This window comes from Copadichromis virginalis, linkage group LG7 (assembly GCF_057382275.1).
Source record: "Copadichromis virginalis isolate Kocher_CV1m ecotype Utaka linkage group LG7, C_Virginalis_male_GT1.1, whole genome shotgun sequence".
NCBI classification, from domain to species: Eukaryota; Metazoa; Chordata; class Actinopteri; order Cichliformes; family Cichlidae; genus Copadichromis; species Copadichromis virginalis.
In genome coordinates this window covers 35,999,226-36,024,243 of record NC_140624.1, presented here as the reverse complement: position 1 = coordinate 36,024,243, position 25,018 = coordinate 35,999,226, and the positions used below count along the sequence as shown (strand labels likewise).

General features: G+C 43.5%; 1 protein-coding gene across 2 annotated transcripts in view; it reads left to right on the top strand.

The window, feature by feature from the left end:
* stxbp1a (syntaxin binding protein 1a) overlaps positions 1–25,018 on the top strand; it is a 41,220-nt gene that overhangs the window by 9,907 nt on the left and 6,295 nt on the right. The window contains exons 2-19 of one of the 2 annotated variants that reach the window (XM_085463212.1): positions 2,901–2,950; positions 5,980–6,061; positions 6,157–6,233; positions 7,248–7,326; positions 7,977–8,080; positions 10,734–10,882; positions 10,985–11,069; positions 11,554–11,684; positions 11,777–11,884; positions 11,977–12,037; positions 12,182–12,247; positions 12,327–12,407; positions 12,549–12,687; positions 13,093–13,202; positions 15,034–15,135; positions 16,202–16,287; positions 22,014–22,168; positions 23,171–23,328. In XM_085463212.1, coding sequence (XP_085319338.1) covers positions 2,901–2,950; positions 5,980–6,061; positions 6,157–6,233; positions 7,248–7,326; positions 7,977–8,080; positions 10,734–10,882; positions 10,985–11,069; positions 11,554–11,684; positions 11,777–11,884; positions 11,977–12,037; positions 12,182–12,247; positions 12,327–12,407; positions 12,549–12,687; positions 13,093–13,202; positions 15,034–15,135; positions 16,202–16,287; positions 22,014–22,168; positions 23,171–23,280 — 1,775 coding nt within the window. In that variant the 3' untranslated portion in view covers positions 23,281–23,328. The remainder of the gene's footprint in view (positions 1–2,900; positions 2,951–5,979; positions 6,062–6,156; positions 6,234–7,247; positions 7,327–7,976; positions 8,081–10,733; positions 10,883–10,984; positions 11,070–11,553; positions 11,685–11,776; positions 11,885–11,976; positions 12,038–12,181; positions 12,248–12,326; positions 12,408–12,548; positions 12,688–13,092; positions 13,203–15,033; positions 15,136–16,201; positions 16,288–22,013; positions 22,169–23,170; positions 23,329–25,018) is intronic. The other variant, XM_085463213.1, reaches the window with a different exon arrangement.

Below are 25,018 nucleotides of genomic sequence, written 5' to 3'. Positions count from 1 at the left end.
CTCCATACTGGACTTGAAGGGCTTCCAGGGGAGATTACTTTAAACCTTTAGGGGGCTCAACCTCCAATCATAATGTCATCAATATACTGCCTTGCAGTTAATGTTAATCTAATATTCTGCTTGCAAACATATTCAAACCTTTTCACCTTTACAAACCTAAATTCAACTGGATAAATATTAAAACGTTACCTTCAAAAGCAATGACAGTAATTGGGAAAATGCCAGGAATGAAATTTAGGGCTCCCAAAAAAGGGTTCAATGGGGGCTTCTAAGAAATGGCAGCAACGAGGTTTGAGACGCATCTAAGGAAGAGATGTTCATATGGAAAGTGTAATGTTAAAGCATCGAGCTGAAGTAAAGCTTTTGTTGTGAATCGACATTAATGTTTAAGAGATCGATGGACTAAAGAATTTAGACCCTGGAAGAAAACGAAGAACAGTTAAAAATTCAATTTATCTTAATAATTGGAGCTGCTTTTATCTGAGCTCATTTATCAGAGGAAAAAGAGGAAACAGATTAGCAGAGGAAAAGGGAGGACGAGTCACGGATATCCTCAGTCCTGCTTTGTTTTCTGAAGTGTCTCATCCTGTGGCCTGGAGCCGCTGCTGGATGAAACACAAGTCAACTTTTCAGGAATGAAAAGGAGCCTGCTTTAATTTTGCAGCTGTTACTTGGAGTGTTTTACAGCAATTAGTCAGCACAGTGACAGCCCCGGTTCCCCAGCTGTGTAAAAGTCACAGGTTTTTTAAGGTTTTTTAGGTTGTAGTTTGTACTCACAGTGCTTCTTGGCTGACGTAGCAGCTAACAGAACAGGACAAAGGAAATGCTGGAAATAGACTGAAGCTGAGTTGGGGAATCTCTCATTTAGCAAGAATATTTCTACTATATTAAGACCATCTGTCCCACTGGAGGTCAGATACAGTTCGTCTCACTCACAGGAGGTTCAGGCTGAGCTCTGTCTGCTTCAGCTATAGTACATACGATAACTTATTTACTTTTAGTCGACCTTTATTTGCATGCATTCTAGATTTCTTTTATACTATAATTGGTTTTAGTTTCCAATTTTTATGCTTCCATCCTACTTCTGGCATATTTCTCCAATTGTCTGAAAAGCGTCATCATCTGACTCTGAGGAGCATACTGCTTATTGTTTTCGAGGCAGCAAACACTTGCATCCCTCATCTTTTTTTTTTGCTCAGGCCCTTTTTAATCTGTGGTAATCCATCAGTATCTGTGTGGTCGCAGGTTTTAGCTGGGGCCGGGAGGGCTTAGCGGTTTATATTCACTGTGATCCAACATGATGTTCAACAGTAATTCACCCTTAATGGATTTATCCTAATACGGCTGGCAGATGGTTGGCATACTGATCAAGCCAATATCAGTATTGTGGCACAAACAGGGCCATCGTGCCATAACCTCACAGTGGATACTGGCTTTCCTTTATTGGGTTTCCTCGTCTTTGTAGACACTCATCATTGAGAGAATTCATTCACTGATGTAGATCTGTGGTGGCTAACCTCACTGGAGGCATGAATGCATGGTGCGTGTTATTGTAATAGTAGCATTATTGGATTTTAAAATACATATGAGTAGAATCAAACAGTTCAGGGTTCAGTTATTTTAGGCTTAGTTTAATTTAGTTAACCATCCATACATCCATTGTCTTCTGCTTATCCTTATCAGGGTTGCCAGGGAGCTGGAGCCTATCCCAGCATACGGCAAGAGTTACTCAAACTTCCTGTTTTTAGACTTGATTTTTACTCCAGTGATTCTCACGGTGTAAGAGTTTGACACTCATACCCAATCTGCACAATTTCTATTAATCATAAAAATTGTTGTGTAGTAGTAAAATGTCTATTTTTAAAGTTGGGATTGATTTACTGTCATAATACAAACATTTTGTTTCTTGCCGTTTCTCCCTCTCATGTTAACTTTGGGCAGATACACACTAAAGGCTGTGTGGCTAATCGAATGTAACTTTCAGCGATTAATAATTCAAAAAACGTGAGATAAAATGATCATAATGCAACATTTTGAATTATTATGATGCTCTTGGTTCGTCTTTCAGTGCACCCCTTTCCTAGATGCACTTTCTGCCAGGCTGTAGGAGGTTTGCTTCAGAAATTAATAGTTTCCGTTGAATTATAATTAAGGTACAAAAATCCTCTCTTCCGAGAAAACTTTCAATAAATCTGACTTTTGTTCAATAAATTACTGTTTTTCAAAGTCTGTGAGTTGGCTTCTTCTTTGTCTTTATCTTCTTTTAGCTGCTCGTTGTCACATTAGCACATCATCTGCCTCCATCTCACCCTATCTCTAGCATCCTCCCACATGACACCAACCCTCTGTCCTCCTTCATCCACAAACCTCCTCTCAGGTCTTCCTCTTTTACTCCTGCCTGGCATCTCCATCTTCAACATCCGTTGACAATCATTTCTCTGCACATGTCCAAACCAACTCAACCTTGCCTCTCTAACTTTGTATCCAAACCGCTCAAACAGAACTCTCCATCTAACGTACTTGTTTCTAATCCTGTTCCTCGTTGTCGCTGACAAACAATAATCGTAGCATCTTTAAATCTGCCACCTCCAGATTCACTGCCTTATTGTCAGTGCTTTCCAAAGTCTGTTAGTTAAGAGTTTTACATATTTGCAGTCTCACACACTGGACAGGTCATCAGTCTGTCTGATCCGAGGGTGAATATTAGCTTGCTGTGATGAAATGGTACATGAATGTGTGTGTTGTGTTTTCTTTGTATGATTGTGTATTCTTTACTTACAAAATGAATTAAAACATCTCTGCTCAGGTCATAGAGATAAGTATAAGAGGATGATGGGTGAATGCTTAGATAACGAGCCCATCTGATTTGTGATGATTCTTTTTCTTTCTTTCTTTTACAGAGATTATGAACGATGTTATCAAGAAGGTGAAGAAGAAGGGAGAATGGAAGGTGAGAGGACAGCACTCTGGGTCACGTGTAGGGCCCTGATATACAACAAACAAGATGATTAGAAAGCTTTTATCTAGACTCCGGCTGTAGAACTGACTGCCAGCGGGACCTATTCTTTTTAGTAAAATATAAATATATTATTTTATTCTTATAAATTCTGTTTTACATAGTGTCTCAACCTTTTTTTGGGAATGGGTTGTACCTGTTCATTACTTTAAAAAAAGTGCTAATATAGTCATTGAGCAGTTCTCTTCAAAGAAGCATAACTGGACTTTGCTCTGAATCTGTAGCTTATGTTTCAAAATTAGACCTGAGTCAGTAAAAGAAAGAAAAAAATGTACTGGTGAAATTTGTGGGACTAAATATAGGGTTTGCCAAACAGTGTCTTGTTCCAGCTTTTCTAATGTGCAGTAAATGAACTGTTTAGCTTAAACTTATAGGTAAAGTTAATGTCTTGGGGTTAGAAGATTACGGAGCCCCGCAGGGGACATGGAAGAAAAAAAAAATTAGGGAGAAAAAAAAAATTAAGACGGACTTTTGCGAGATCTCGCAAAACAAACTCGGGATCTCGCAAAAGTTGAATTCCAACAATGGCGGCAGCTACTTAGTTGTAATATTACTCTTTCTGGGTCACAAAATACACTTTTAAGATATTTTGAGGCGTGAATGTAGTTGTGTAAACGTCAGATACCTGCTCGGTTTACAAGACATCACATATTTGCAAAAATGCTCCGACGTTTTTGGAGATCTGACACCCACTAGCTCGAAGCTAACGGGAGGTCGAGACCTACTACAGCCGGGAGGAACACCGCTTTCCCGGCACATCGTGCCTCGACCTCCCGGTCGGCTTCGAGCTTGCGGCCTCCGAAGAATGCGGCTAAAACTTTTGCGAGATCCCGAGTTTGTTTTGCGAGATCTCGCAAAAGTCCGTCTTAATTTTTTTTTTCTCCCTAATTTTTTTTTCTCCCATGTCCCCTGCGGGGCTCCGTAGAAGATTTATTTGTTAATGTTTGTTTCTTTTTATAATTGCTTTACATTTTTTACTCAGACAAACACCTATGACAAGAAAAACATATTATTCATGAATGGATGAATAATAGGATGGAATGGAAAAAAATTGAAAAACAAAAACCACTGCGTGCCTTACATGCACAGACGTGTTGGATGTAACTGGGTTTTAACAAAATCTAAAGACAAAGAAAATACTGGCCCTCACTACCTAGTGTAAAATAATAACATTAATCCTGTTTAATAGTCATAGATTATTCAAAATGTATTTGTATAGCACATTTAAAAACAACAGTGTTGACCAAAGTGCTTCACAATCGGTTAAAAACAAGAGAAAACAATAGAGAAACAAATACAGATAAATGAGAAGACTATGAATTAACAATAAAAACATAAAACAGACCTGATGGTACTCATACTGAACTCGAATTAAAAGCCAAAGTAAAAAAGTGAGTTTTAAGATGCGATTTAAAAGACTGAATAGACTCTGAAGTACGAATCTCCTCTGGCAGATTATTCCAGGGTGCTGCTACTGCGAAGGCCCGATCTCCTCTGCGCTTCAGTCAAGACCTTGGTTGTGCTAAGAGCATCTGGCTAGACGATCTCAATGCTGTTTTGGGGTCATACATGTTGAGGAGTTCGTTTAAATAACTGGGTGCCATATTATTTAACTTTAAAAGTAAAAGAATCTTAAAATCAATACGATACTTTACAGGGAGCTGGTGTAAATTTGCTAAAACTGGAGTGATGTGTTTATACATACACCTGTTAAAAGACGTGCAGCAGCATTTACCATACCACGAGGCCTTCCAGACTCTTCGTCAACTCTTGATGGAGACACAACTAAATGTGTTCTTTTCGAGCAGCTGCACTATTTTGGCTCATTGGATGAAATGGATCCATTTCAGATGTTGCTCATTTGCTAAATGTGTCTGAGTAAAGACTGTGCAGAAATACCCAGCCAAATAATCTATTAGTCAAATATTTGAATGTCTCTAGAATCGGTCTTTATTAGTCATTTAACAGAGGCTTTTGGGCAGACCAATGGAAGGAATGATTCTCACCATCCCAGGAGATTACATTTTCAATAGTTCTTTTTTAGATGTTTTCCACAAAGAGATTAGAAGACAACAGTAGAAAATATAATAAATGTCATGAAACGCCGTGTGGCAGGCAGGAGATGAGGACTCAAAGTGCACGACTCACAGACTCAAGGAATGAACTCAAAACCACAGCTTTATTTGCTGGTCACAGAAAAACGGGCATACAAAGTAAACTAAACTGGGAAACAACAAACCAAAACTCACAGGGAGCGCCACACAGCAAGAGGGACGACACAACACTGACTCAGAGAAACAAAAGGTTTAAATACACTGGGAAGTAATGAGGGGAATGAGACACAGAAGGAGGGCACAGCTGGGAGAAATCAGGACTGACGAGACAAGAAAAGCAGGACGCATTCACATAAGACACGGACCTTCAAAGTAAAACAGGAAGTATAACACAGAGACGCGAACTTGACACGGTGGAGACAGCAACTAAGAAACACAGAGACATAAACCATAAGGCAGAGGACTCTAAGAACCGAAAGACACAGAGGGAAACTCAAACATGCAGACACAGACTTACACAGAACAGAGGGGACACAGAGAAACATGAAGGGCAAGGGATCGAAACTAGAAACCATCGAATAACTCACACAAGTACAATAATACAAAAATCACAAAGAAGTAAACATGCTGGGTCAGGAGACAATAAAATATCAAATGGATACAAAACCTATACACAATATATATCTTGATGCGTAAATATGCAAATGGAAAATGTTTTTCATCACAGTGGTGCACATTAAATAAGCCAGAACAACTAAGACACACAAAAGACCTTGAAGCCTGGATGTGAATAAACCTGAGTCATCACTGCACAGTGTCTGTAAGGGATTATTCGAATAAGACTGTTTTATTGTCAGCTACATGTAATGAGAGTAATAAAAAGTAGTTCCTGCCTTCGTGTGTTGCCAGGCTCTGATTGTGGACCAGCTGAGCATGAGGATGTTGTCATCCTGCTGCAAGATGACAGACATCATGACAGAGGGCATCACCAGTAAGAGCCCATCACATTTAACTATTTCTTTGAACTGCGAGGCTTATTTTGTTCGTACCTGCGACTCTTTAACATGTCTGTGCCTGTTTCTGTAGTTGTGGAGGACATCATGAAACGACGAGAGCCACTGCCGAGCCTGGAGGCCATTTACCTGATTACACCCACAGAGAAGGTAGGGATACTCCTTCTTTTACCTATAGAGGCACATCCCTGTCAACAGGTATGCACTTTTAGAAGAGAGATCAGACAAGCTGCCATATTAAGCTGTTGACTTAGTCAAGAAAGATCGCTCATGCTTCTTAGTTTCCATGATCTATCTTTACATCCAAATTTCCTTTATTTGTTGAAAGTTGTACAGAGTTTACAGTATACCTCAAGTTGAATGTTGCAGACCACGAGAGAGAGAGGCTGCAGAGCTTGGTCATCAGGGAGGGACTCAGAGTAACGGTTATCCCTCAACTGAAAGGTGTCAGTTAAGGTAGTTCTGGTATCTGATTAGGATGCTCCTGAATACCAAGCATTAGTGCCCAGAGCAGCTCTGGGACATTCTGGAGAGATTGTGAGTCTTACCTGGCTGATGTTCCCTTGGAAGAACTAGAGGTGGTGGCTGGGTGGAGGGAGATGTAGGCATCTTGGCGCAGACTGCTGCCCCTGCAACCTGGACTGGGATAATTGGAATCAGAATCAGCATACTTTAGCAGCGATAGATGGATGAATTTTTCTTGGAGAAAAAAAAATCATTCATTTCTCTTAGAAGTGAAGAAGCTTCTCGGATGAGAGCTGAAACGTCTTCAAGAAACATAAAAAAGTCCAGTCGCTTTTCTTTCCACGCTCCTTAGATTCATGAATTTCAATCTTATACTTTTACACTAAAATAACTTCACAAATTAACAAATGGTTTGGGAAAATGAAAGTGAATATTCAAAATGTAACATGTGGTAGGGTTCTCCAAGGCAGGAAGGCCAGGCCAGTGCGGACTCTGGGACGCTGGAGAATGTAAACGCAGCTCATGGTTTGAAAGGGAAAGACTGACACTTGCAGCTTGACTAGCTACCAAAATATTGATCAGAGAAGCTCACATTATAAAATGCACATATTGTAAGGATTATCCTTGCTTCACCTTATCTTGAAGATTAAAATACAGAACTTTCATCGCAACACATCTAACCTGTTTCTCTCTCTTCAGTCTGTCCACACCGTCATTGCAGACTTCAAAGACCCTCATTCATCTAAATACAAGGCAGCCCATGTTTTCTTCACTGACTGTGAGTACACACAAGGACTTTACAGACAACCTTCTATTTGATATAGTGTTGATGCTGCTAAACAAGACTGTTTTGGATGTTGAGGGGTTTTTAATTGTTGTAATTTTTTTCTTTCCTAGATACGAAAACGAATTTGATGTTGATGTTGTTACAACGTCTAATCCCACAGTTTCCTCAAAGTTCTTACCTATTGTCTTCTTGTTTTGAAACACATGTGAACCTGTTTTATTAGGTCAAGTAAGAGAGGATCTTTTTGTACTAATAATCAAATATTCCCCTAATTTACAGTTTTTTGTAGACAAATTAAGTAGAACTATACAAAAGTAGTTATTTTTCTTTAAATATGCTTTATCCCTGCACTATTACAGGGGGTTACAGCTTCATAATAGGAGACTGAGTGGCTACGATGTTGCAGTTTCCCTTTAACAGAGTCACCTTGGCCTTAGAGGTGTCTTTATAGTGGAAGAATCTAAAGCTGCATCATGTTAAATGAAGGACGAGCTTCCATTGAAGCACTCTGTCAAAGTAATATGAAGAAGTTTAGTCAAAGATGATCTTTTAGAGACATCATAGGTCGATTCAAACTCTGGTGTTTAAGTGTATTTGTCTGTGAATGTGACTGAAACTAAGCATCATGTGATATTTTCCAGCATGCCCCGATCCTCTCTTTAATGAGCTGGTGAAGAGCCGGGCTTCCAAAGTCGTCAAGACTCTGACGGAGATCAACATCGCCTTCTTGCCCTACGAGTCTCAGGTAAACATACTGTGCAGCCCTGCATGGTGATGGTGCATAATGAAATGCAGAAAAGCATGTTTAATCCCTACAAAAAGATTCTGCATACCAATACGTATAATCAGTATTAAAGTTGTGCCCACTTGTTAAATGATGATGACCCTGATTTCAACTTCAACTGTGTCCTGCATTGGAGGAGCCTCTTGTCTTGAATAGACACAATCGCATCAATAACTATTAAGACATCATTCTCTGCTTCTGAAGGATACAGACAGCTCATCAGGAGCTTTTCATAGCAAGTAATTCAAACGTTGCAGCAAGATATTGATGACTGACCTCGTGTTGCGATGTGATCATCTCAGACGTTCACTTGGCTGAAGCTTTGTCCATTTCTGGTTACTTCTTGGGGCAATATGACAGCATTTCTCTGTGCTTGTCCCTGAATGGTCTTTTAAGAACCCTCTTCCGACATCTTCTCTATGCTAATGTGTTTAAATGAACCTATCCATAGTTCTAACCATGAGGTAGCAGATTACGATATATCATGTAGCTTCACTAACCCTAAAAATGTTGATGGCATCATCATCAAAATATTATCTTAAGATACTTTAATGGATGCCTGGATGTTAAGCTTTATTGTAACACCCGGGAGAACAGTCAACTCATCAGTTTATTGGACGTGAAGCAGTTTGGATGGTTTCTTGTATCTTCTGTGCTTGTATGCCTTTGGGACTTAAAAGAGCATTTTTGACATGAAAATGGTTAATGAAGTCAGACTTAACATGCAGTCTGACCAGCCACACCTGAGCATGCAGTTCAGGTAATAAAGTCCATGTGATGGGCAAAAGAAAAGAAATCCCCAATCCTGCTGTCTAATTGCAGTTTAGCTTTTTAAAGCACATCTGCATTTTCAAACTCTTAGAACTGTGCAGAACAAAAACTTCCACTCAAAGTCCATAAATATGCATTATTGTCCTTAACTATTGCCTAAAACGCCAGAGCCAGTGGTTTTGGTCCAACATAGCTAATGAATCTTTTTGTTTACCATTTATAGAGATGGTTCTGGGACTCTGCATCCATTAACACCTACGTGTAGGACTAGAAATCAGGCTTTTCAAAAGGGACTGAAATCTGCAGTGACTAAGGTTATAATATAAGAAATCATGCACATGCATGGCTTTATAAACGATCAATTTAGATCAAGATTTGTGCCATTAATGCCTTCTTGTGCTATTTCACAGCACACTTTCCTACACAATGACTGAAACCCAGCTGAGTTTTATTGTCTGTTAGTGACAACAGAGAGAGAGAGAAGGAGAGGGAGAAAGATCCAGAGATGGAAAGCTTGAGCAAGAGCAGCTGCAGAGATCGATTAAGACAGGTGGGAGGAGAGAAATGCTGCAAAGGATGTGGGCAGGAATAGTAACAGCGAGGTTATTGGTCGGAAGAGTCAAGGATGGCTAAAGAGAGGCAGAGCGAGAGGACAGAGAAACGCACTCAGGTGGAGACTCGGCACAAAGCTGCTGACTCACCAGACTCTCTGTTTACTGCCAGACTGTTCCAGAAAGACTCACATTTATCACACTGATTTCTCTCCCTCCCACCTGCTTCCCCACCCTTTGCCTCCATCTTGTCTTCTTCTCTGCCTCTCTCTGTTTTCTAGATTCTTTTTTTAAAGTCAGGTGCACGTTCTTATCTTTGCTTTTTCCCTCTCATTTGCATTTACTCCATCCTTTTCTCCAACCATTTTACCCCATTTTCCCCTCCAGCAACCACCCCTCTATTTACTGCATCTCTCTCTTTCTGTCTGTCCTTTGCTCTCACAATCTAAAGATGCTTCTTGGCCCACAATGCTTTGCTTCCCTCTTGTCTACTATGATTAATTCAGAGTCAGTGGTTTTCTGCTTCAGGCAAAAATGCTGCCTCATAGTCCCGCCCACAGACTTGCCCAATTGGGCGATTCACATCCACACAGTGGGCTGCAGCCAATGGTGGCCGTTCTGAGGCAGGGGCCCTTCTGCAGCGCAGGAGTGTGGTCATGTGACTGTGGACAGATGGGTTGGGAGAAGGGAGTGGTAGTGATGCAGGAGAGGAGAAAAGAGAGGAGGAAGAGGATAGAAACGAAAAGAGACAGAGGGAGGAGGTGAAATAATGGAACAGTAAAAGACAAAAGAGAGGGTGTAGGATGATGTGGTGAAGATCGAGTCGAGAAGACATTAAAGTGCAGGGGGATGAAATGGTAGAGACTGAAAAAAGAGAGGGAGAAAACATGAAAGCGATAACTGAGATCAAACAGTCGATTTGTGTAACAGCTGAAACGCATTAACACACACGCAGATGTTAAAAGCCTTGGGTCCTTTCTCCCTCTCTGTCTTGGAAATGCAGTTCAGTTTAATGCTTCTCAAGGAAGTTGTTTCTGGAGAAGCTTAGCATGAAGAAACACAGCTGTGCTTTTCCTCGCTGCTCTCTCTCTCTCTTGCACACATCATCACTGTGAGGGAGAGACGCCCGAGAGGGAAGCAAAGACACACTTAGGAGTGAAGGAAAAAAAAATCTTCTTATGCACATTAGGAAAAAGTATATCAGACAAATTAGTTCAAGAAGCTAGAAACACTCATGTCAGCACAGTTAGCTGAAGAAAAAAAACGACATTTCCTTGTATTTGTGTGTGCAGGTGTATTCTCTGGACAATCCAGATGCCTTTCACAGTTTCTACAGCCCTCATAAGACCCAGCTGAAGAACCCAGTGATGGAGAGGCTGGCCGAGCAGCTGGCGACGCTCTGTGCCACCCTGAAAGAGTATCCTGCTGTCAGATACCGAGGGTGAGCAAACAGGGGGCGGTTGTAAAACGTAAAATGTCTTTACATCTGTCATGCTTTGTTTTCCTTTATTTATCTTCCCTCCCACTTTCCCGTGTCTGACAGGGAGTACAAGGACAACGCCACCCTGGCCCAGCTGGTTCAGGACAAACTTGATGCATACAAGGCTGATGACCCCACCATGGGAGAGGTGAGCTCACGAGAAATCAAAATGTTGTCACTTTAAATATCCTGCTTATTATTGTTTTCACTTAGCACATCATATTCTCGTTGTTTTAACCTGTATCAGGGCTGTCCATGAGATCAGGTTACAGCTTAACTTGATCTCCGTTTGCTGTAATCAGTAAAACCACTGCACTAAAATATCCTCTCCAGGCTTTACTCCTTTAAGAAGTGCATTCTGAAAATCTGAAAGATTTAAAAGTAGAACTAAAACCTTCATGTGTAGAGTTTTTGTTATTGAATAATACAATAATACAAGCTGTATCAAAAAGAATAATCTTTTTAAATTAATGGACAAAGAAGCTTTTAAAACACATGGCTGAATATAAAGGTTTACACACAAAACTTGTGTGTAATGCAAAATAATCATGCATGCAGTTGCAGTTGCACGGCTGAATTCTACACGAGACCGGATGCATGATTATCTAATTGTTGTGCGTCTCCCTCTGTAGGGTCCGGATAAGGCTCGCTCACAGCTGATCATTCTGGATCGGGGATTTGACCCCGTCTCACCTGTCCTGCACGAGCTCACCTTTCAGGCTATGGGCTACGACCTGCTGCCCATTGAAAATGACGTCTACAAGTATGAGCAAACGCTGCTGTTTAAATTTTACTTGAGCATCATTTGCTTTTATTGTCAATTTGGCCATTGCTGTTTGGTTGATTCTTCTCCAGATATGAGACCAGCGGCATCGGAGACTCACGTGAGAAAGAGGTCCTTCTGCATGAAGACGATGACCTGTGGGTGAGCCTGAGACACAAACACATAGCCGAGGTGTCCCAGTGAGTACTTTTCATTCTGTTCTTTATTTTCCACTCAGGCTTTTGATATCAAATTAAATAATTCTCATATGTTACTGTCTTCTTGTCACTAGGGAAGTGACACGCCAGCTGAAAGACTTTTCTTCCAGCAAGAGGATGAACACCGGAGAGAAGGTAAAGCCGACTCTGTGGAGGGAGGTGATGCTATGAGTATGAATGTAAAGTTTTGTGAAAACATTAGGGGTGTCCTGTGGTTTACGTCATCGCCGCTTTATTGGACATTAATCGTGTAACTTAGTGTTGTTTTTGTTTCAACAGACCACGATGAGGGATCTCTCCCAGATGCTGAAGAAGATGCCTCAGTACCAGAAGGAGCTCAGCAAGGTTTGTGTGTTTTTTGAGTCTGTGCATGCCTTTCTTTGTGTGTGCGTGTGTATACGCTGACCTGTTTTGTCTTTTTCAGTACTCCACTCACCTGCAGCTGGCTGAGGATTGCATGAAACATTACCAGGGAACAGTGGACAAACTTTGCCGTGTGGAACAGGTGAGACGGAAGCAGAAAGAGGGGACGAGGAGAGAAAACCAGAGGGAATAGGAGGTGGAAGTAGCAGAGGCGAGGACAAAGAGCACAGTGCAGCGATCGGGGTTTTAAAGTAAGACGTAAACGAGAGGTTTTCTGTTGCAGGATCTGGCTATGGGCACAGATGCTGAGGGAGAGAAGATCAAAGATCCCATGAGGGCCATTGTGCCCATACTGCTGGATGCCAATGTCAGCACATATGACAAGATCCGCATCATCCTGCTTTACATTTTCCTTAAGAACGGTAAGCGACAGACTGAATATAAATCACATGAAAATAAGACAGAAATATTTATTTACTTTCTAGTAAACTGTTTATACAAGTTAGTGTTATTATTATTGTCTTAAACATTTTTTATACATCTGTATAAATTGCCGTTGCTTTAGCTGATGTTTGAATTTTGAATCTAAGGGAAGTAGAGTACGCTCATTCTTGTGTGTTACTTAATGTGAGTGAGTGGGCCATGAAAATGTGGCGTTATTAAATATTTTTAATTGTCATTTAACATTTAAAATACAAAAGAAAAATGAATGCAACAATGTTGTGGGTTGTTTTATTGAAGCAACATGCAGGAACTTGGTGATATCAAAACAAACAATCTTTGTTTTACAAATCTTGTTAATATTTTGTGTATATTTGTGTGCTTAGGCATTACGGAGGAGAACCTCAACAAGCTGATCCAGCATGCTCAGATTCCCCCCGAGGACAGTGAGATCATCACCAACATGGGTCACCTGGGCGTCCCCATCATCACAGATGTGAGTGTCTCCTTATTATCAGCTTACTCATCCTTTCCTAATTCCTTATAAACTAAACTTTGAATACTTTCCTTAAATTAATTTTTAAGTAATTGTATTGTAGTTTTTGCCTTTTAATATTAACGCCAATAGAATGTAATGGAAATTTGCTTATATTATGTAATCTGTCACAGCACAAGTCTTCCCATCAGAGAAGCTGTCTGTGTCGTTTCACTTTAAAGCACAAACTGTGTGATGTTTTTCATTTGGACAGTCTGACCCTTGGACAAAAAAGCCTAAGATGCTGGAAGTCAAACTACTTCACACTTCATAGATGTTGGGTGAAATAAAGCAGGCTAACAAAGAATTGTGAAAATATTGTATTTAGGCTTTTCTTTATTTACATTAAATTGTTAATTTGGTTACTTATATAACTGGTGGGTGATTGTGTATCATTGTATCTGTATCTGTATCACTGACCCTTAACCAACACAGAAATCACAGCGTGACACATTTTGGGGAGATCTCAAATGCAATTTCTTATGTTGTCACGTTTTGAATCCAGGTTATTTCCACTGTACTGCAGCACTGTTTGATGGGGCTTCAGGCGGTACACTTTTCAATAGGTGTTTGACAACATCAGGGTTGCTCCTTATCTTCAAACCTGTTTTTGATTTTCATGGAGGAGCTCTCAAGGTGTCGTCAGTCGTTTGGGAGCGGGGGGCTACCTCCAGGAAGGGAATTCAAGTATCATGGGCTTTTATGCAGGAATGACGGGAAGGTGGAATGTGAGTTGGTGCTGTGTCAGCAGTAATGGGGCTTGCAGTGACCTGCTGTGTTGAGAGATCCAACCCTCAGCTGTGGTCATGAAGTATGGGTAATGATTGAAAGAGTAAGATTGTGGATTGAGTTTCCTCCACTGGGTGACTGAGATAAGCCCAGCTGAGAAGCTCAGACCTCAGGAGGGATTGTGGAGCAGAGGCTGTGCTCTGTGCCACATGTGTGTTCCAAGAAACTGGTTGAGGTGGTTTGGGCCTGGTTAGGATGCCTCCTGGGCGTCTCCCTGTGGAGGTTTGGTGGGCACGCTCAACTGACAGACCCAGAACACACTGGAAAAATATATATCTTGTTTGTCCTCTGAATGCCTTGAGATCCCCTAGGAGGAACTGGAAAGTGTGGCTCGGGAGAAGGTTGTCTGGAATAGCCTGGTTAGTCTGCTGCTGCTGCATGTGTTGCTTATTGCTTAAAGGGGCTATCACTACTTTATGTCAGATAAATGCTACCTAAAGTGTGAATGCTCATAATAAACGTAGCTAAAGTTTTAATGAGATCGACATATGTACAAGGAATCGCTCATAGCTGAGGCTTCAGACTGCTTTAAACACTCAGTTTCATACAGTTCTTCCACCTCTGGCTGTTCAGCAGATGAGAGCAGATATTCCTAATATGGTCAGCTCAAGCACAAAGTTTTGATTGTGAGCACAGAAGCCTCACCAACCTGCTATTTAAGCTCTGTTTCTGTGGGGGTAGCCAATCAGATGAAAGCTGTCTTTAAATGTAGACATTTTAAGATAAGTGCAGATTATTCTGACCTGTGACTCATGCAAAGCTACTCTAATACAATCCAAGAATAAAGCTACTAGTTACCTATTCGTTACTCTGAATGTATGAACGCATTTGGAGATCTGTTCACATCAGCTCTGAGAGAAAGTGAAAGATGACTAGCATGTAGCATCAGGACATTAAGCTTTCGTTATCTAACGTCTAGCAGATCAGTTTGTGCTGTTTTTAATGAGTGCTCAAGGAAAGCGTCTTTTATTTCCACTTCCTCATCTATTCTTTCTTTTCTCAGTCCACCCTCCGCAGAGGGAAAAAGGTCGACAGGAAGGAGCGTGTGAGCGAGCAGACCTATCAGCTGTCCCGCTGGACACCACTGATCAAGGACATCATGGAGGTGTGTTTCTAGGCATTTTATTTTATTATGTGTTAAGAAAACTAAAGAGCTTTATATAACCTGCTGTCTGGCAGATGCATTGAAGTGTCTTAGTATTTTAGTTTCAAAAACATCTCAACTATAGATGCAGTCATTACTAAATTATGTATTAAAAAGTAGCTGTTACATACTTTTCACTTCTCATATATCCACAACAGTCTCAGTCAAACACCTAGTTGTCATCTACTATATTCAGGGGTGCACATAAGTGGTCCGCAGGTGCGCGTTCGCTGTCAAAATAAAAGACGCGCACCAGATAAGAAGTTGCAATGCGCGTTTGCGTACATATAAACGGCACTGTTTTTGTCCACTCGAGTGGGATTTTCACGGCATATTCTGCACCACATCTCTGTGCGTTCATCATTTGTTTGAACCCAGCTCACCTCCTGGAACCACTTTTCCGAGAGTACGCGCTTCTTTTGCGGTTCGGACTCCTTCTGACACTTCTGTGGAGGTGGAGGAACACCAAAGTAATTGCTTAAAGGAGCTTCTTCAACATCTTTAAGAGTTCTAAACAAATGTCTGTCCTCCTCAGAAAATCTTATGTACGCAACCGCGCATTGCAACTTCTTATCTGGTGCGCGGCTTTTATTTTGACACACCTGTGGACCACTTATGTGCACCCCTGAATATATTAAGCCCCTTTCTGTCATCGTTGTATTTTACTCAGTTGTATATAGTATTTGTATTTGTATTCTATTTTTATCTTATTGTATATTTATTTTATTTTATTCTACTGTATTTTATTTTATTCTATTCTGTACAGTTGTGTACTGTATTTATTCTTATTGTATTCTAATTTTTGCCTCATAACTTTTGCACTGTCCACTTCCTGCTGTGACAAAACAAATTTCCCACTATCTTATCTTATTTGTGCAAAGCTAATTCTGCAGTGGACCTCTGCAGTGGAAGTTGCTAAGAGATGTGAATTTGCCTATTTCAAGTGTGTACATGTACGTGTGAGAGACAGAGACAATATTGCTAACAAGGATATGTTTTATTTTTGTTCTTTTTTGTTCTCTTGCAGGATGCTATTGACGATAAACTGGACACCAAGCACTATCCTTACATCTCTACCCGCTCCTCTGCCTCCTTCAGCACCACTGCAGTCAGGTACATACACACACACAAATGTATTTTCAAACAACATAGCATCTCATTTCATGGTTGTAGCATTTTCAAATTATGAAGAGAGAAATGGAGGTGTTGTATCAGAAGATGAGTCTGATGGGACTGAAAAGAAACAAGAACAGGGATGTGCTGCTGCTGCTTTACCTTAATATGGAGAAACAACCATTTCTTGCAGTTACTTCCTGATTATGTTATTTCACTGCCTTGGATTTGTAGAAAATGGTATAAATTCAGCAATACCTCCTTATACTCTGGTCCAGTCTGTGTGGATGCTGCTTATCCTGTCACGGTCCGGGGCAGCGGCCGTGTGAAGAGTGGAAAGGAGGACTCAGATGCAGCACTTACTCAGATGTGAAGGTGATTTATTGACAATACTGAACATAAAGTGGAGATGGCAAAACAGAACTAAGGACGAACTAAACTGGGAGAAACTACACAAAGGGAGTGGCAAACCTGAACATGAAGGGAGAACAGCAGGGAGAGCAGGGGATTCACCGGGTATGAACACAGACGACGCGACGAGGAGCAGAGGAAATCACACACTATAAGTACACAAAGAGACACTGGGAAATCACACACAGGTGGGAGACACAGCTGGACCTGATTAACCTGACGAGACAGGGGAACACTAACACCAGGGAGCAATAGACCAATAGAGGGAGCACAAACCCAAAACCCAGTATCTAAAATCCCAAACACTAACCATCCCAAAACAGCCATGAATAATAATGAAAGTAATAACAATAAAGAACATAAACATAAAGTCACTGAGTCATGGTCGCAGGACCATGACAGTACCCCCCCCTCAAGGGCTGGCCCCCGACAGCCACAGAAACACACCACCAGATCCGGGCGGGAGGCAGGGGGCCCAGGACGGAGGGACCGGGCCAAGACCAAAGACGGAGGCCCCAGAGTCCCAAACAAATGTTCACAAAAAAAAAAAAACTCACAGGGGAGCAGAGTCCAAAACACAGTTCAGGTGGCCGGCCAGGGGCCCGATAACACAGGAGGCCAGGATGGGACAGTTCAGGAGGCCGGCCACGAAGAAGGCCGTGGAGGCGCACAAAAGGTTCAGGAGGCCAGCCGGCCGTGCGGAAGGCAACGGCGGCCACTCAGGCGAAGAGGGTCCGGGGGCCGGCCGTGCGGAAGGCAACGGCGGCCGCTCAGGCAACGGCGGTCCGGGGGCCGGCCGTGCGGAAGGCAACGGCGGCCGCTCAGGCAACGGCGGTCCGGGGACCGGCCGTGCGGAAGGCAACGGCGGCCGCTCAGGCAACGGCGCCCGGCCAGTAGCCCGGCCAGCGGTCCAGAAAACAGCCGTTTAGCTCCAGACCCAAACGAGGCTGGGCCAGGCGAGGCTGAGGGCACGGAAGCCGGGACCGCAGCAGGCGGAGATGATGACGCAGACACGAAGGCCGGACCAGACGAGGATGCAGACACGAAGGCCGGACCAGACGAGGATGCAGACACGAAGGCCGGACCAGGCGAGGCTGATGAGGATGCTGAAGCTGGACCAGGCGATGCTGACGAGGATGCTGAAGCGGAGGCTGGACCAGGCGATGCTGACGAGGATGCTGTGGCCGAGGATGCGGGCACAAAGGCTGGACCAGACGAGGATGCAGACACGAAGGCTGGACCAGGCGATGCTGAAGCAGAAGCCGAAGCCAGACCAGGCGTGGATGAAGCTGGAGATGAAACCGGGCCAGGCGTGGATGAAGCCGGGCCAGGCGTGGATGAAGCCGGGCCAGGCGTGGATGAAGCCGGGCCAGGCGTGGATGAAGCTGGAGATGAAGCCGGGCCAGGCGTGGATGAAGCTGGAGATGAAACCGGGCCAGGCGTGGATGAAGCCGGACCAGGCGTGGATGAAGCTGGAGATGAAACCGGGCCAGGCGTGGATGAAGCCGGGCCAGGCGTGGATGAAGCCGGGCCAGGCGTGGATGAAGCTGTAGCTGAAGCCGGGCCGGGCGAGGACGAAGCTGTAGCTGAAGCTGGGCCGGGCGAGGACGAAGCTGTAGCTGAAGCTGGGCTAGGCGAAGCTGACGCTGTAGCTGAAGCTGGGCCAGGTGAGGATGAAGCTGGACCAGAATCAGGCGAGGATGAAGCCGAGGATGAAGCCGGACCAGGCGTGGATGAAACCGGGCCAGGCGAGGATGAAGCCGGACCAGGCGATGAAGAAGCTGTAGCTGAAGCCGGGCCGGGCGAGGACGAAGCTGTAGCTGAAGCTGGGCCGGGCGAAGCTGACGCTGTAGCTGAAGCTGGGCCAGGCGAGGATGAAGCTGGACCAGAACCAGGCGAGGCTGAAGCTGCAGGCTGAGGCGTGGCAGTAGCAGGTGGTAGCGCTGCAGGTGATGGTACTGCAGGAGGCGGCGCTGCAGCCACAGGTGGAGAAGCAGCCACAGGTGGCTGGACAGGCTCCTCGGGCCCCCCAGCTGACGAGACAGGAGGCTGGCTAGGTTCTCCTGAACCTCCAGCAGGCGAGTCTTGAGGCTGGACGGGCTCCTCGGGCCCCCCAGCAGGCGAAGCAGGAGGCTGGACGGGCTCCTCGGGCCCCCCAGCGAAAACAGCCGCAGAACCAGTGGGCACCGGGGCCCCCGGCACACATGAAACAAAACCAGTAGGCACGTGGGCCTCTGGCACACATGAAACAAAACCAGTAGGCACGTGGGCCTCCGGCACACATAAGGAGGGCTGCAGCTGCGCAGAGCACTGACCCTGCTCAGGCAGTGACAGCCCGGTGCAGTTCACAGCTGGCATCTTGGCCTCCAGGGGTCCAGAGTAAGCTGAGGGCAGTAACCCAGCCTCTGGGGAAGCCCCGGAGTGAGCAATAGTCTCTAATGTAGCCAGCTTTTGAGGAACAGGTCCGTAGTGAAACAGTTTGTCTCCCTGCTCAGAAACAGCGGTGGAAAAACAGTGTGAAAATTGTGGCTTAAGGGAGGCTAATGGTTGAGCTACAGACTGGGAAGCTTGTGGTTGGACACAGAACTGAGCCGGAGAATGGCAATAAAGTCCTGGCTCAGAAGGAGCGGCAGAGACACAGTCTGTCAGTTTTGCAGCGGGTTTGTACACGCCCACTTGGGAAGGATCCGTTACCACGAAGGTAGGTAAGCGATCCATACAGTCTCCCATCCCGCTCTGAATAGCCCCAGAAAACAAAGTCCCGGAAACTGGGGAAAGCAATGCATCCCGCTGACTCACCGCATCGGGCTGCTCGAAAGTGAATGCAGACGGGGGGTGAAGTCCAAGGTCCAAAAGGAGAAACTCCCGCTCCCACGAACAGAGCGAGTCCAGCAGCCATGGGAGACCGGTCACCAGACGCTGTAGCCGCCTCTCTATAGCGCGCTGGGACGTGCCACCCGGGCTTTCCAGCCACAGGTCAATCAGCTCCTGTGTGGCATCGATGAGCGTCTCCCGTAGCTCCCTGGACGGATTAAGCGCTGCTGGGTCCATCTTGTGGTCGCGTCGTACTGTCACGGTCCGGGGCAGCGGCCGTGTGAAGAGTGGAAAGGAGGACTCAGATGCAGCACTTACTCAGATGTGAAGGTGATTTATTGACAATACTGAACATAAAGTGGAGATGGCAAAACAGAACTAAGGACGAACTAAACTGGGAGAAACTACACAAAGGGAGTGGCAAACCTGAACATGAAGGGAGAACAGCAGGGAGAACAGCAGGGAGCGCACGCAGGGGATTCACCGGGTATGAACACAGACGACGCGACGAGGAGCAGAGGAAATCACACACTATAAGTACACAAAGAGACACTGGGAAATCACACACAGGTGGGGGAAACAGCTGGACCTGATTAACCTGACGAGACAGGGGAACACTAACACCAGGGACCAACAGAGGGAGCACAAACCCAGAACCCAGTGTCTAAAATCCCAAACACAAACCATCCCAAAACAGCCATGAATAATAATGAAAGTAATAACAATAAAGAACATAAACATAAAGTCACTGAGTCATGGTCGCAGGACCATGACATATCCTGCATGCTCTCTTGCCTCTTTTACTGTCCCTCCCCCACAGCTGCACACACACCCAGCATCAAGTACCTTGTTGTGGGTACTATCAGATAACAGCTGTTACGTTCAGAAAGTATTTGCAGGTGAAATTTTACTTCATCTTGCTTATTTGGTTTTTGCTCTGAACATAAATTGCCTATGTGTGATGTGATGCAGGTACAAACCGAGCCACCTGTCTGCAGCTCATTCCCTTCCTTCGCTCTAAAACCTCAACTCTTGTTTTTCTTATTCTAGCTAGTAATATTATCCTCTCACGGTGTTCTTCTTAGTCTGGTTAGGTTCCTGCCTGCTGTGGAAAATCTCTAAAATTTCACTGTATTGCACGAGGTGGAGAGCGACTGGGACACTGGAGGGCAAAACGGTACTGTGGTCCTTTGCCCTTCAGCCATCCTTCGAATGTCTTCGAGTTTAAATTGGCCAAAATGCCAAATAGTTCCTGAGCTATCTGATGCACTAATCAGCGTTTATTTACGGCCGCCAGAGGCGTGTAGATTATGGCACCAACATGTGAACACATTCCTAACACTCTCCTAACGCTGAATTACAGGCCACCAACTCCTGCTTATCCAAATCAACCCTAACTAATGCTAGTAATACTACCAGAACTTTTCTGGTCCTACATTGTAAAAGTCCAGCGCTTATCTTTTCTTTAACTATGAATAACTTCTTATTCTTCACCTCCCTCACAGCAGAAGTATTTACCTATCCTGATTTGAAATACAAATACTTTCTGTAAACATTAAGCCCACAGGGGAGGAAGGACAGTATTAAATTCATTTTTGATATAAATGAAAATAATATTTCCAGAAAGCTAATATCTAGGATTTACCTAATCTTATAATTGAAGAGAAGTCTCGTCCAATGTGTGTTAAATCAAGCTGGGAGAAAGGAGCAAACATAGAGCTATCAGAAGAGGTCTGGATAAAGAAACGAAGAGCACACCAAGTTTTTTTTGTCCAAAAGAATAAAATGGAGTAAAATACCTGAAAATGGGCAGTGTTGGCGAATGTGTGGTAATATATGTGCAGATCGTGTTCATATTTTCTGGGATTTTTTCTTACTAGTTGGATGTGGTAGCAGAGATAAAGACATATTTGTATTATTTATTAGCAGAATGTTCCACTTGACCTCAAAAAACAAGACAGATACTTGTTCATATGATTAAGTGCAAGTAAGAAAGCAGTAACTAAGACTTGGTTAAATAAAGAATCTTCAACAACCCCTGAGAGGATAAAAATAGTTCATGAAATCTGTGAAATGGAACAGTTGACCTTTTTCTCTGACACGTGTGAGTGTAAGGTTTGAAAAGTACTGGGGAAAATGGATAAACTACCAGTCTGTGGATGAAACTTTGGATTCCCCTGCTTCCTGGAGAGCTATATCTATGGATTAGACTCATGAAGACCTTCTGAGTATTAAAAAAGAAAGGAGCAGGATTAAATAAACATGGTGGACAAAAATGAACTGCTCCCCCTTTGCATAAGGATGGGATCCACTCAGTTATGCTTTCTGTTGTTATCTTTACTATGGGATTAATACTTAAAAGTGACTGATGGCCTTGTCCTTTTGCTGTGTGAATAATTTCTTGTCTTTTTTTTCTCTTTTTGTACATTTTCACAAAAATAAAGTAACAAAAGAATGTATTAATACTGTACTTTCATTGTTGTGTTGTTGTTTTCCGGCAGTGCTCGGTACGGCCACTGGCACAAGAACAAGACACCCGGAGAGTACCGCACTGGGCCACGTGTCATGGTATTCATTATCGGCGGCGTGTCTTTCAGCGAAATGCGCTGCGCCTATGAGGTCACACAGGCCAATGGGAAGTGGGAAGCCATCATTGGTGAGTAGTGTTGCAGAGGGTAGTGTAGGCTGCTGGGGTGGGTAGTTAGAGACACATCCATCGCCTTGAAAACAAAGTGGGTGTGACTCTGAGTGGGCATGTTTTCACGAGAGGTGGGAAAAGCTGCGTCCTAATTCAGATTAAAGAGAGGCTGAAGATTCAGTGTGTGGTCTTTGATGGGCACAGATGACTTGTGACCTGGGACGTGGCTAAAAAACATTAAAGATGGGCAGGCGGAGAAACAAAGTCTGGAGTATAGAGGGAAATCTGACTGGAATAGACTAATAAACGTAGTTTTCTGAAACATTAAATGCGGTTTCATATTTTGGGCTTCATTTCAGTATTTTTACTTTTTTCAGCCTGTGGAAACAAAATGGAAATTTAGAAATATAGGCTCAAGTTTTATAAACGCAGCAGACCTCATTTCATCACACACATACAGGGCGGCATACATCCCACGTCACACATTGCTGTCACAGAAATTTCCCATCGACAGGTTTACACTGCAGCAGCTTTTTTTGCAGGATGCAATTACAGATAGCAGGTAGATTATTGTGTGCAGCATTTTGTGTTAAAGTAGCCCCTTTGTGTCATGTTCCTGTGTACTGTTTATTTGATGTCCTGAAGCTTTGCCAGCCAGTCTGTGTTATATTGTTATGTTAACTGAAAGTGTCTTTTGTTGTGCTCTGCTTCTGCTGTTGTCTTTAAAAACAACTGTTGTCTTTAAATTGCAGCCACGCCATGTCTTTCTCTGTGTCTGTGTTCCCAGTTTATTTGTGTTTGTGCTACTTGGTGTGTGTGTGTGTGTGTGTGTGTGTGTGTGTGTGTGTGTGTGTGTGTGTGTGTGTGTGTGTGTGTGTGTGTGTGTGTGTGTGTGTGCTCTGTATGACAGGTTGCTTGTTTTTTGATCCTTTTGTTTTCTGGAGAGAGCGAGTGAAGGAAGGGCAGGGGCATGGCATGTGCTGTGAGACGAGTGGTGAAGCCACTTCTGTTCCTCCACAGGTGCCACCCACATGCTCACCCCCACCAAATTCTTAAAGGACCTGCAGCATCCCGACTTCCGAGAGTCCACTAGGGTGTCCTTTGAGGACCCTGAGCCCTCAGCCGAGTGAGGCAGAGACAGATTGGGAGGGAGGGAGAGAGAAATCACACAGAAAAAAGTAAAGGCAGCCGTGCAAAGAAGCCCTTTCTGAACCTTCACAGCACAAGGGCTTTCTTCCTTGTTCCTTCTTCTTTGAACACTCAGTACTGTTTTATGTAACTCCACCCTCCTCCTCCCCACTTCCTCAGGGATGGATGCCCCCGACATTTCCTCACTGCATGGACTGCTCCATCAGACTCCCTATGTATCAGTAACTCAACCGCGACTCCGTCATGTGTTTCAGACTGAAACCATAACTCCAAACAGGTGTATTCTCGCAAAGTCTCTCAGCTTATCCACAAATCCAGTGCAATAAACATTTAACATTTCAACTACTTAAATTAACTCTAAGATTTGTTGGAGCAGTCTTAGCTCACATCCTCACAACGCTGATGTGATGATGGCATGCGTATCACACTTCCTGTATCCTGAACTCTGTGCTGATCAGCGGCCATGCCTGAGGAGGTCGTGAACCCATCCCTGCTGCCTCCTCCCATCATCTCTGCAGGGTGGATTAAATCGCCCCGTGATGGGCACCCAAAGGCCCTTTGATCTTGTTTAAAACTCACTCCAGATTTAATCTGCCCCAACATCTTTATCAGTTCCTCTGATTTATTTTTATAATTTGCCCTTTACATACACCAAACAAACACCTTTTTTTGTTACTGGTTTCTTTCCGGATTGGTCCTTGAGTTGATGTTGGGTTTCAGAGACACACTTTATCATTTCTTTTCTGGGTTTTTTTTTTGTGTGTGTGTTTTTGTTTTTTAATCCTTGTGTATTTTTTTTCTTTGTTTTGACCGCCTGACTTTGTCCACTCAGCTCACCATCACATGCTCACATGGCTCATGACCTGTCTGCAGAGGATGCTGGACTTTAAGCGAATGTTGTCATGATGATGTTGATCTGCTGACAAGCAGGGCAGCTGGGTGACAGAGGAAACCAAGCAACCAAAAATAAGTTCATATGCATTCATATGAATATTTGCCTTCTGTATTACCGTCACAACTCCTCTGTGCGGACAGTCTGAGAATGTAGCATTGTTCCACCTGATATGCTTTAGCAACCCACCTAAAAAAAGAGAGAGATCCCAAAAAAACACCTCCTAACATAGGGCACTATCCACATCTTCAAAATACTCATCTTCTGTCTTAGTATTCAGCACATCACCTTGTTTATGTGAGCACATATATATTAATAACTGATAATGCTTTCAAAGCAGCTCCTTTCAGACAACATCATACCTGGACACACACACTGATGGATAAATTAGTGAGTTTAAAGTCTTTGCTTTTGAGTCTGCTCTTTTCAGCAATCAACAGAAATCCTGTTACCTACATGTGTGGAGAACCAAACAATGAATTAAAGATTTAAAAAAAAAAAGTTTAGCTGCATAAAATTAGCCAAAAGCTCAGGTGTATTTAATAAAGATTAAATACCATACCTAATTTCAATTTGGTGAGTCTACCCTTCAGGGTGGTCTCCTCGAGCAGTGTTACAGTATTTCCTACTCCGCTGTTGATATTGGTCGGAGATAGTTCCATTCTGTCTTTTATTTGGTGCATCGGGATATTTTCCAGTGTGTTAATACAGTAATGTGAAAAAAGAAAGTTCACCGGACTCTATGCACAGTGCAATGTTTGGCATACTGACACAACCACCTCATTCCAATTATCAAGCACAGTGGTGGAGGAGTGATGATTTTGGCT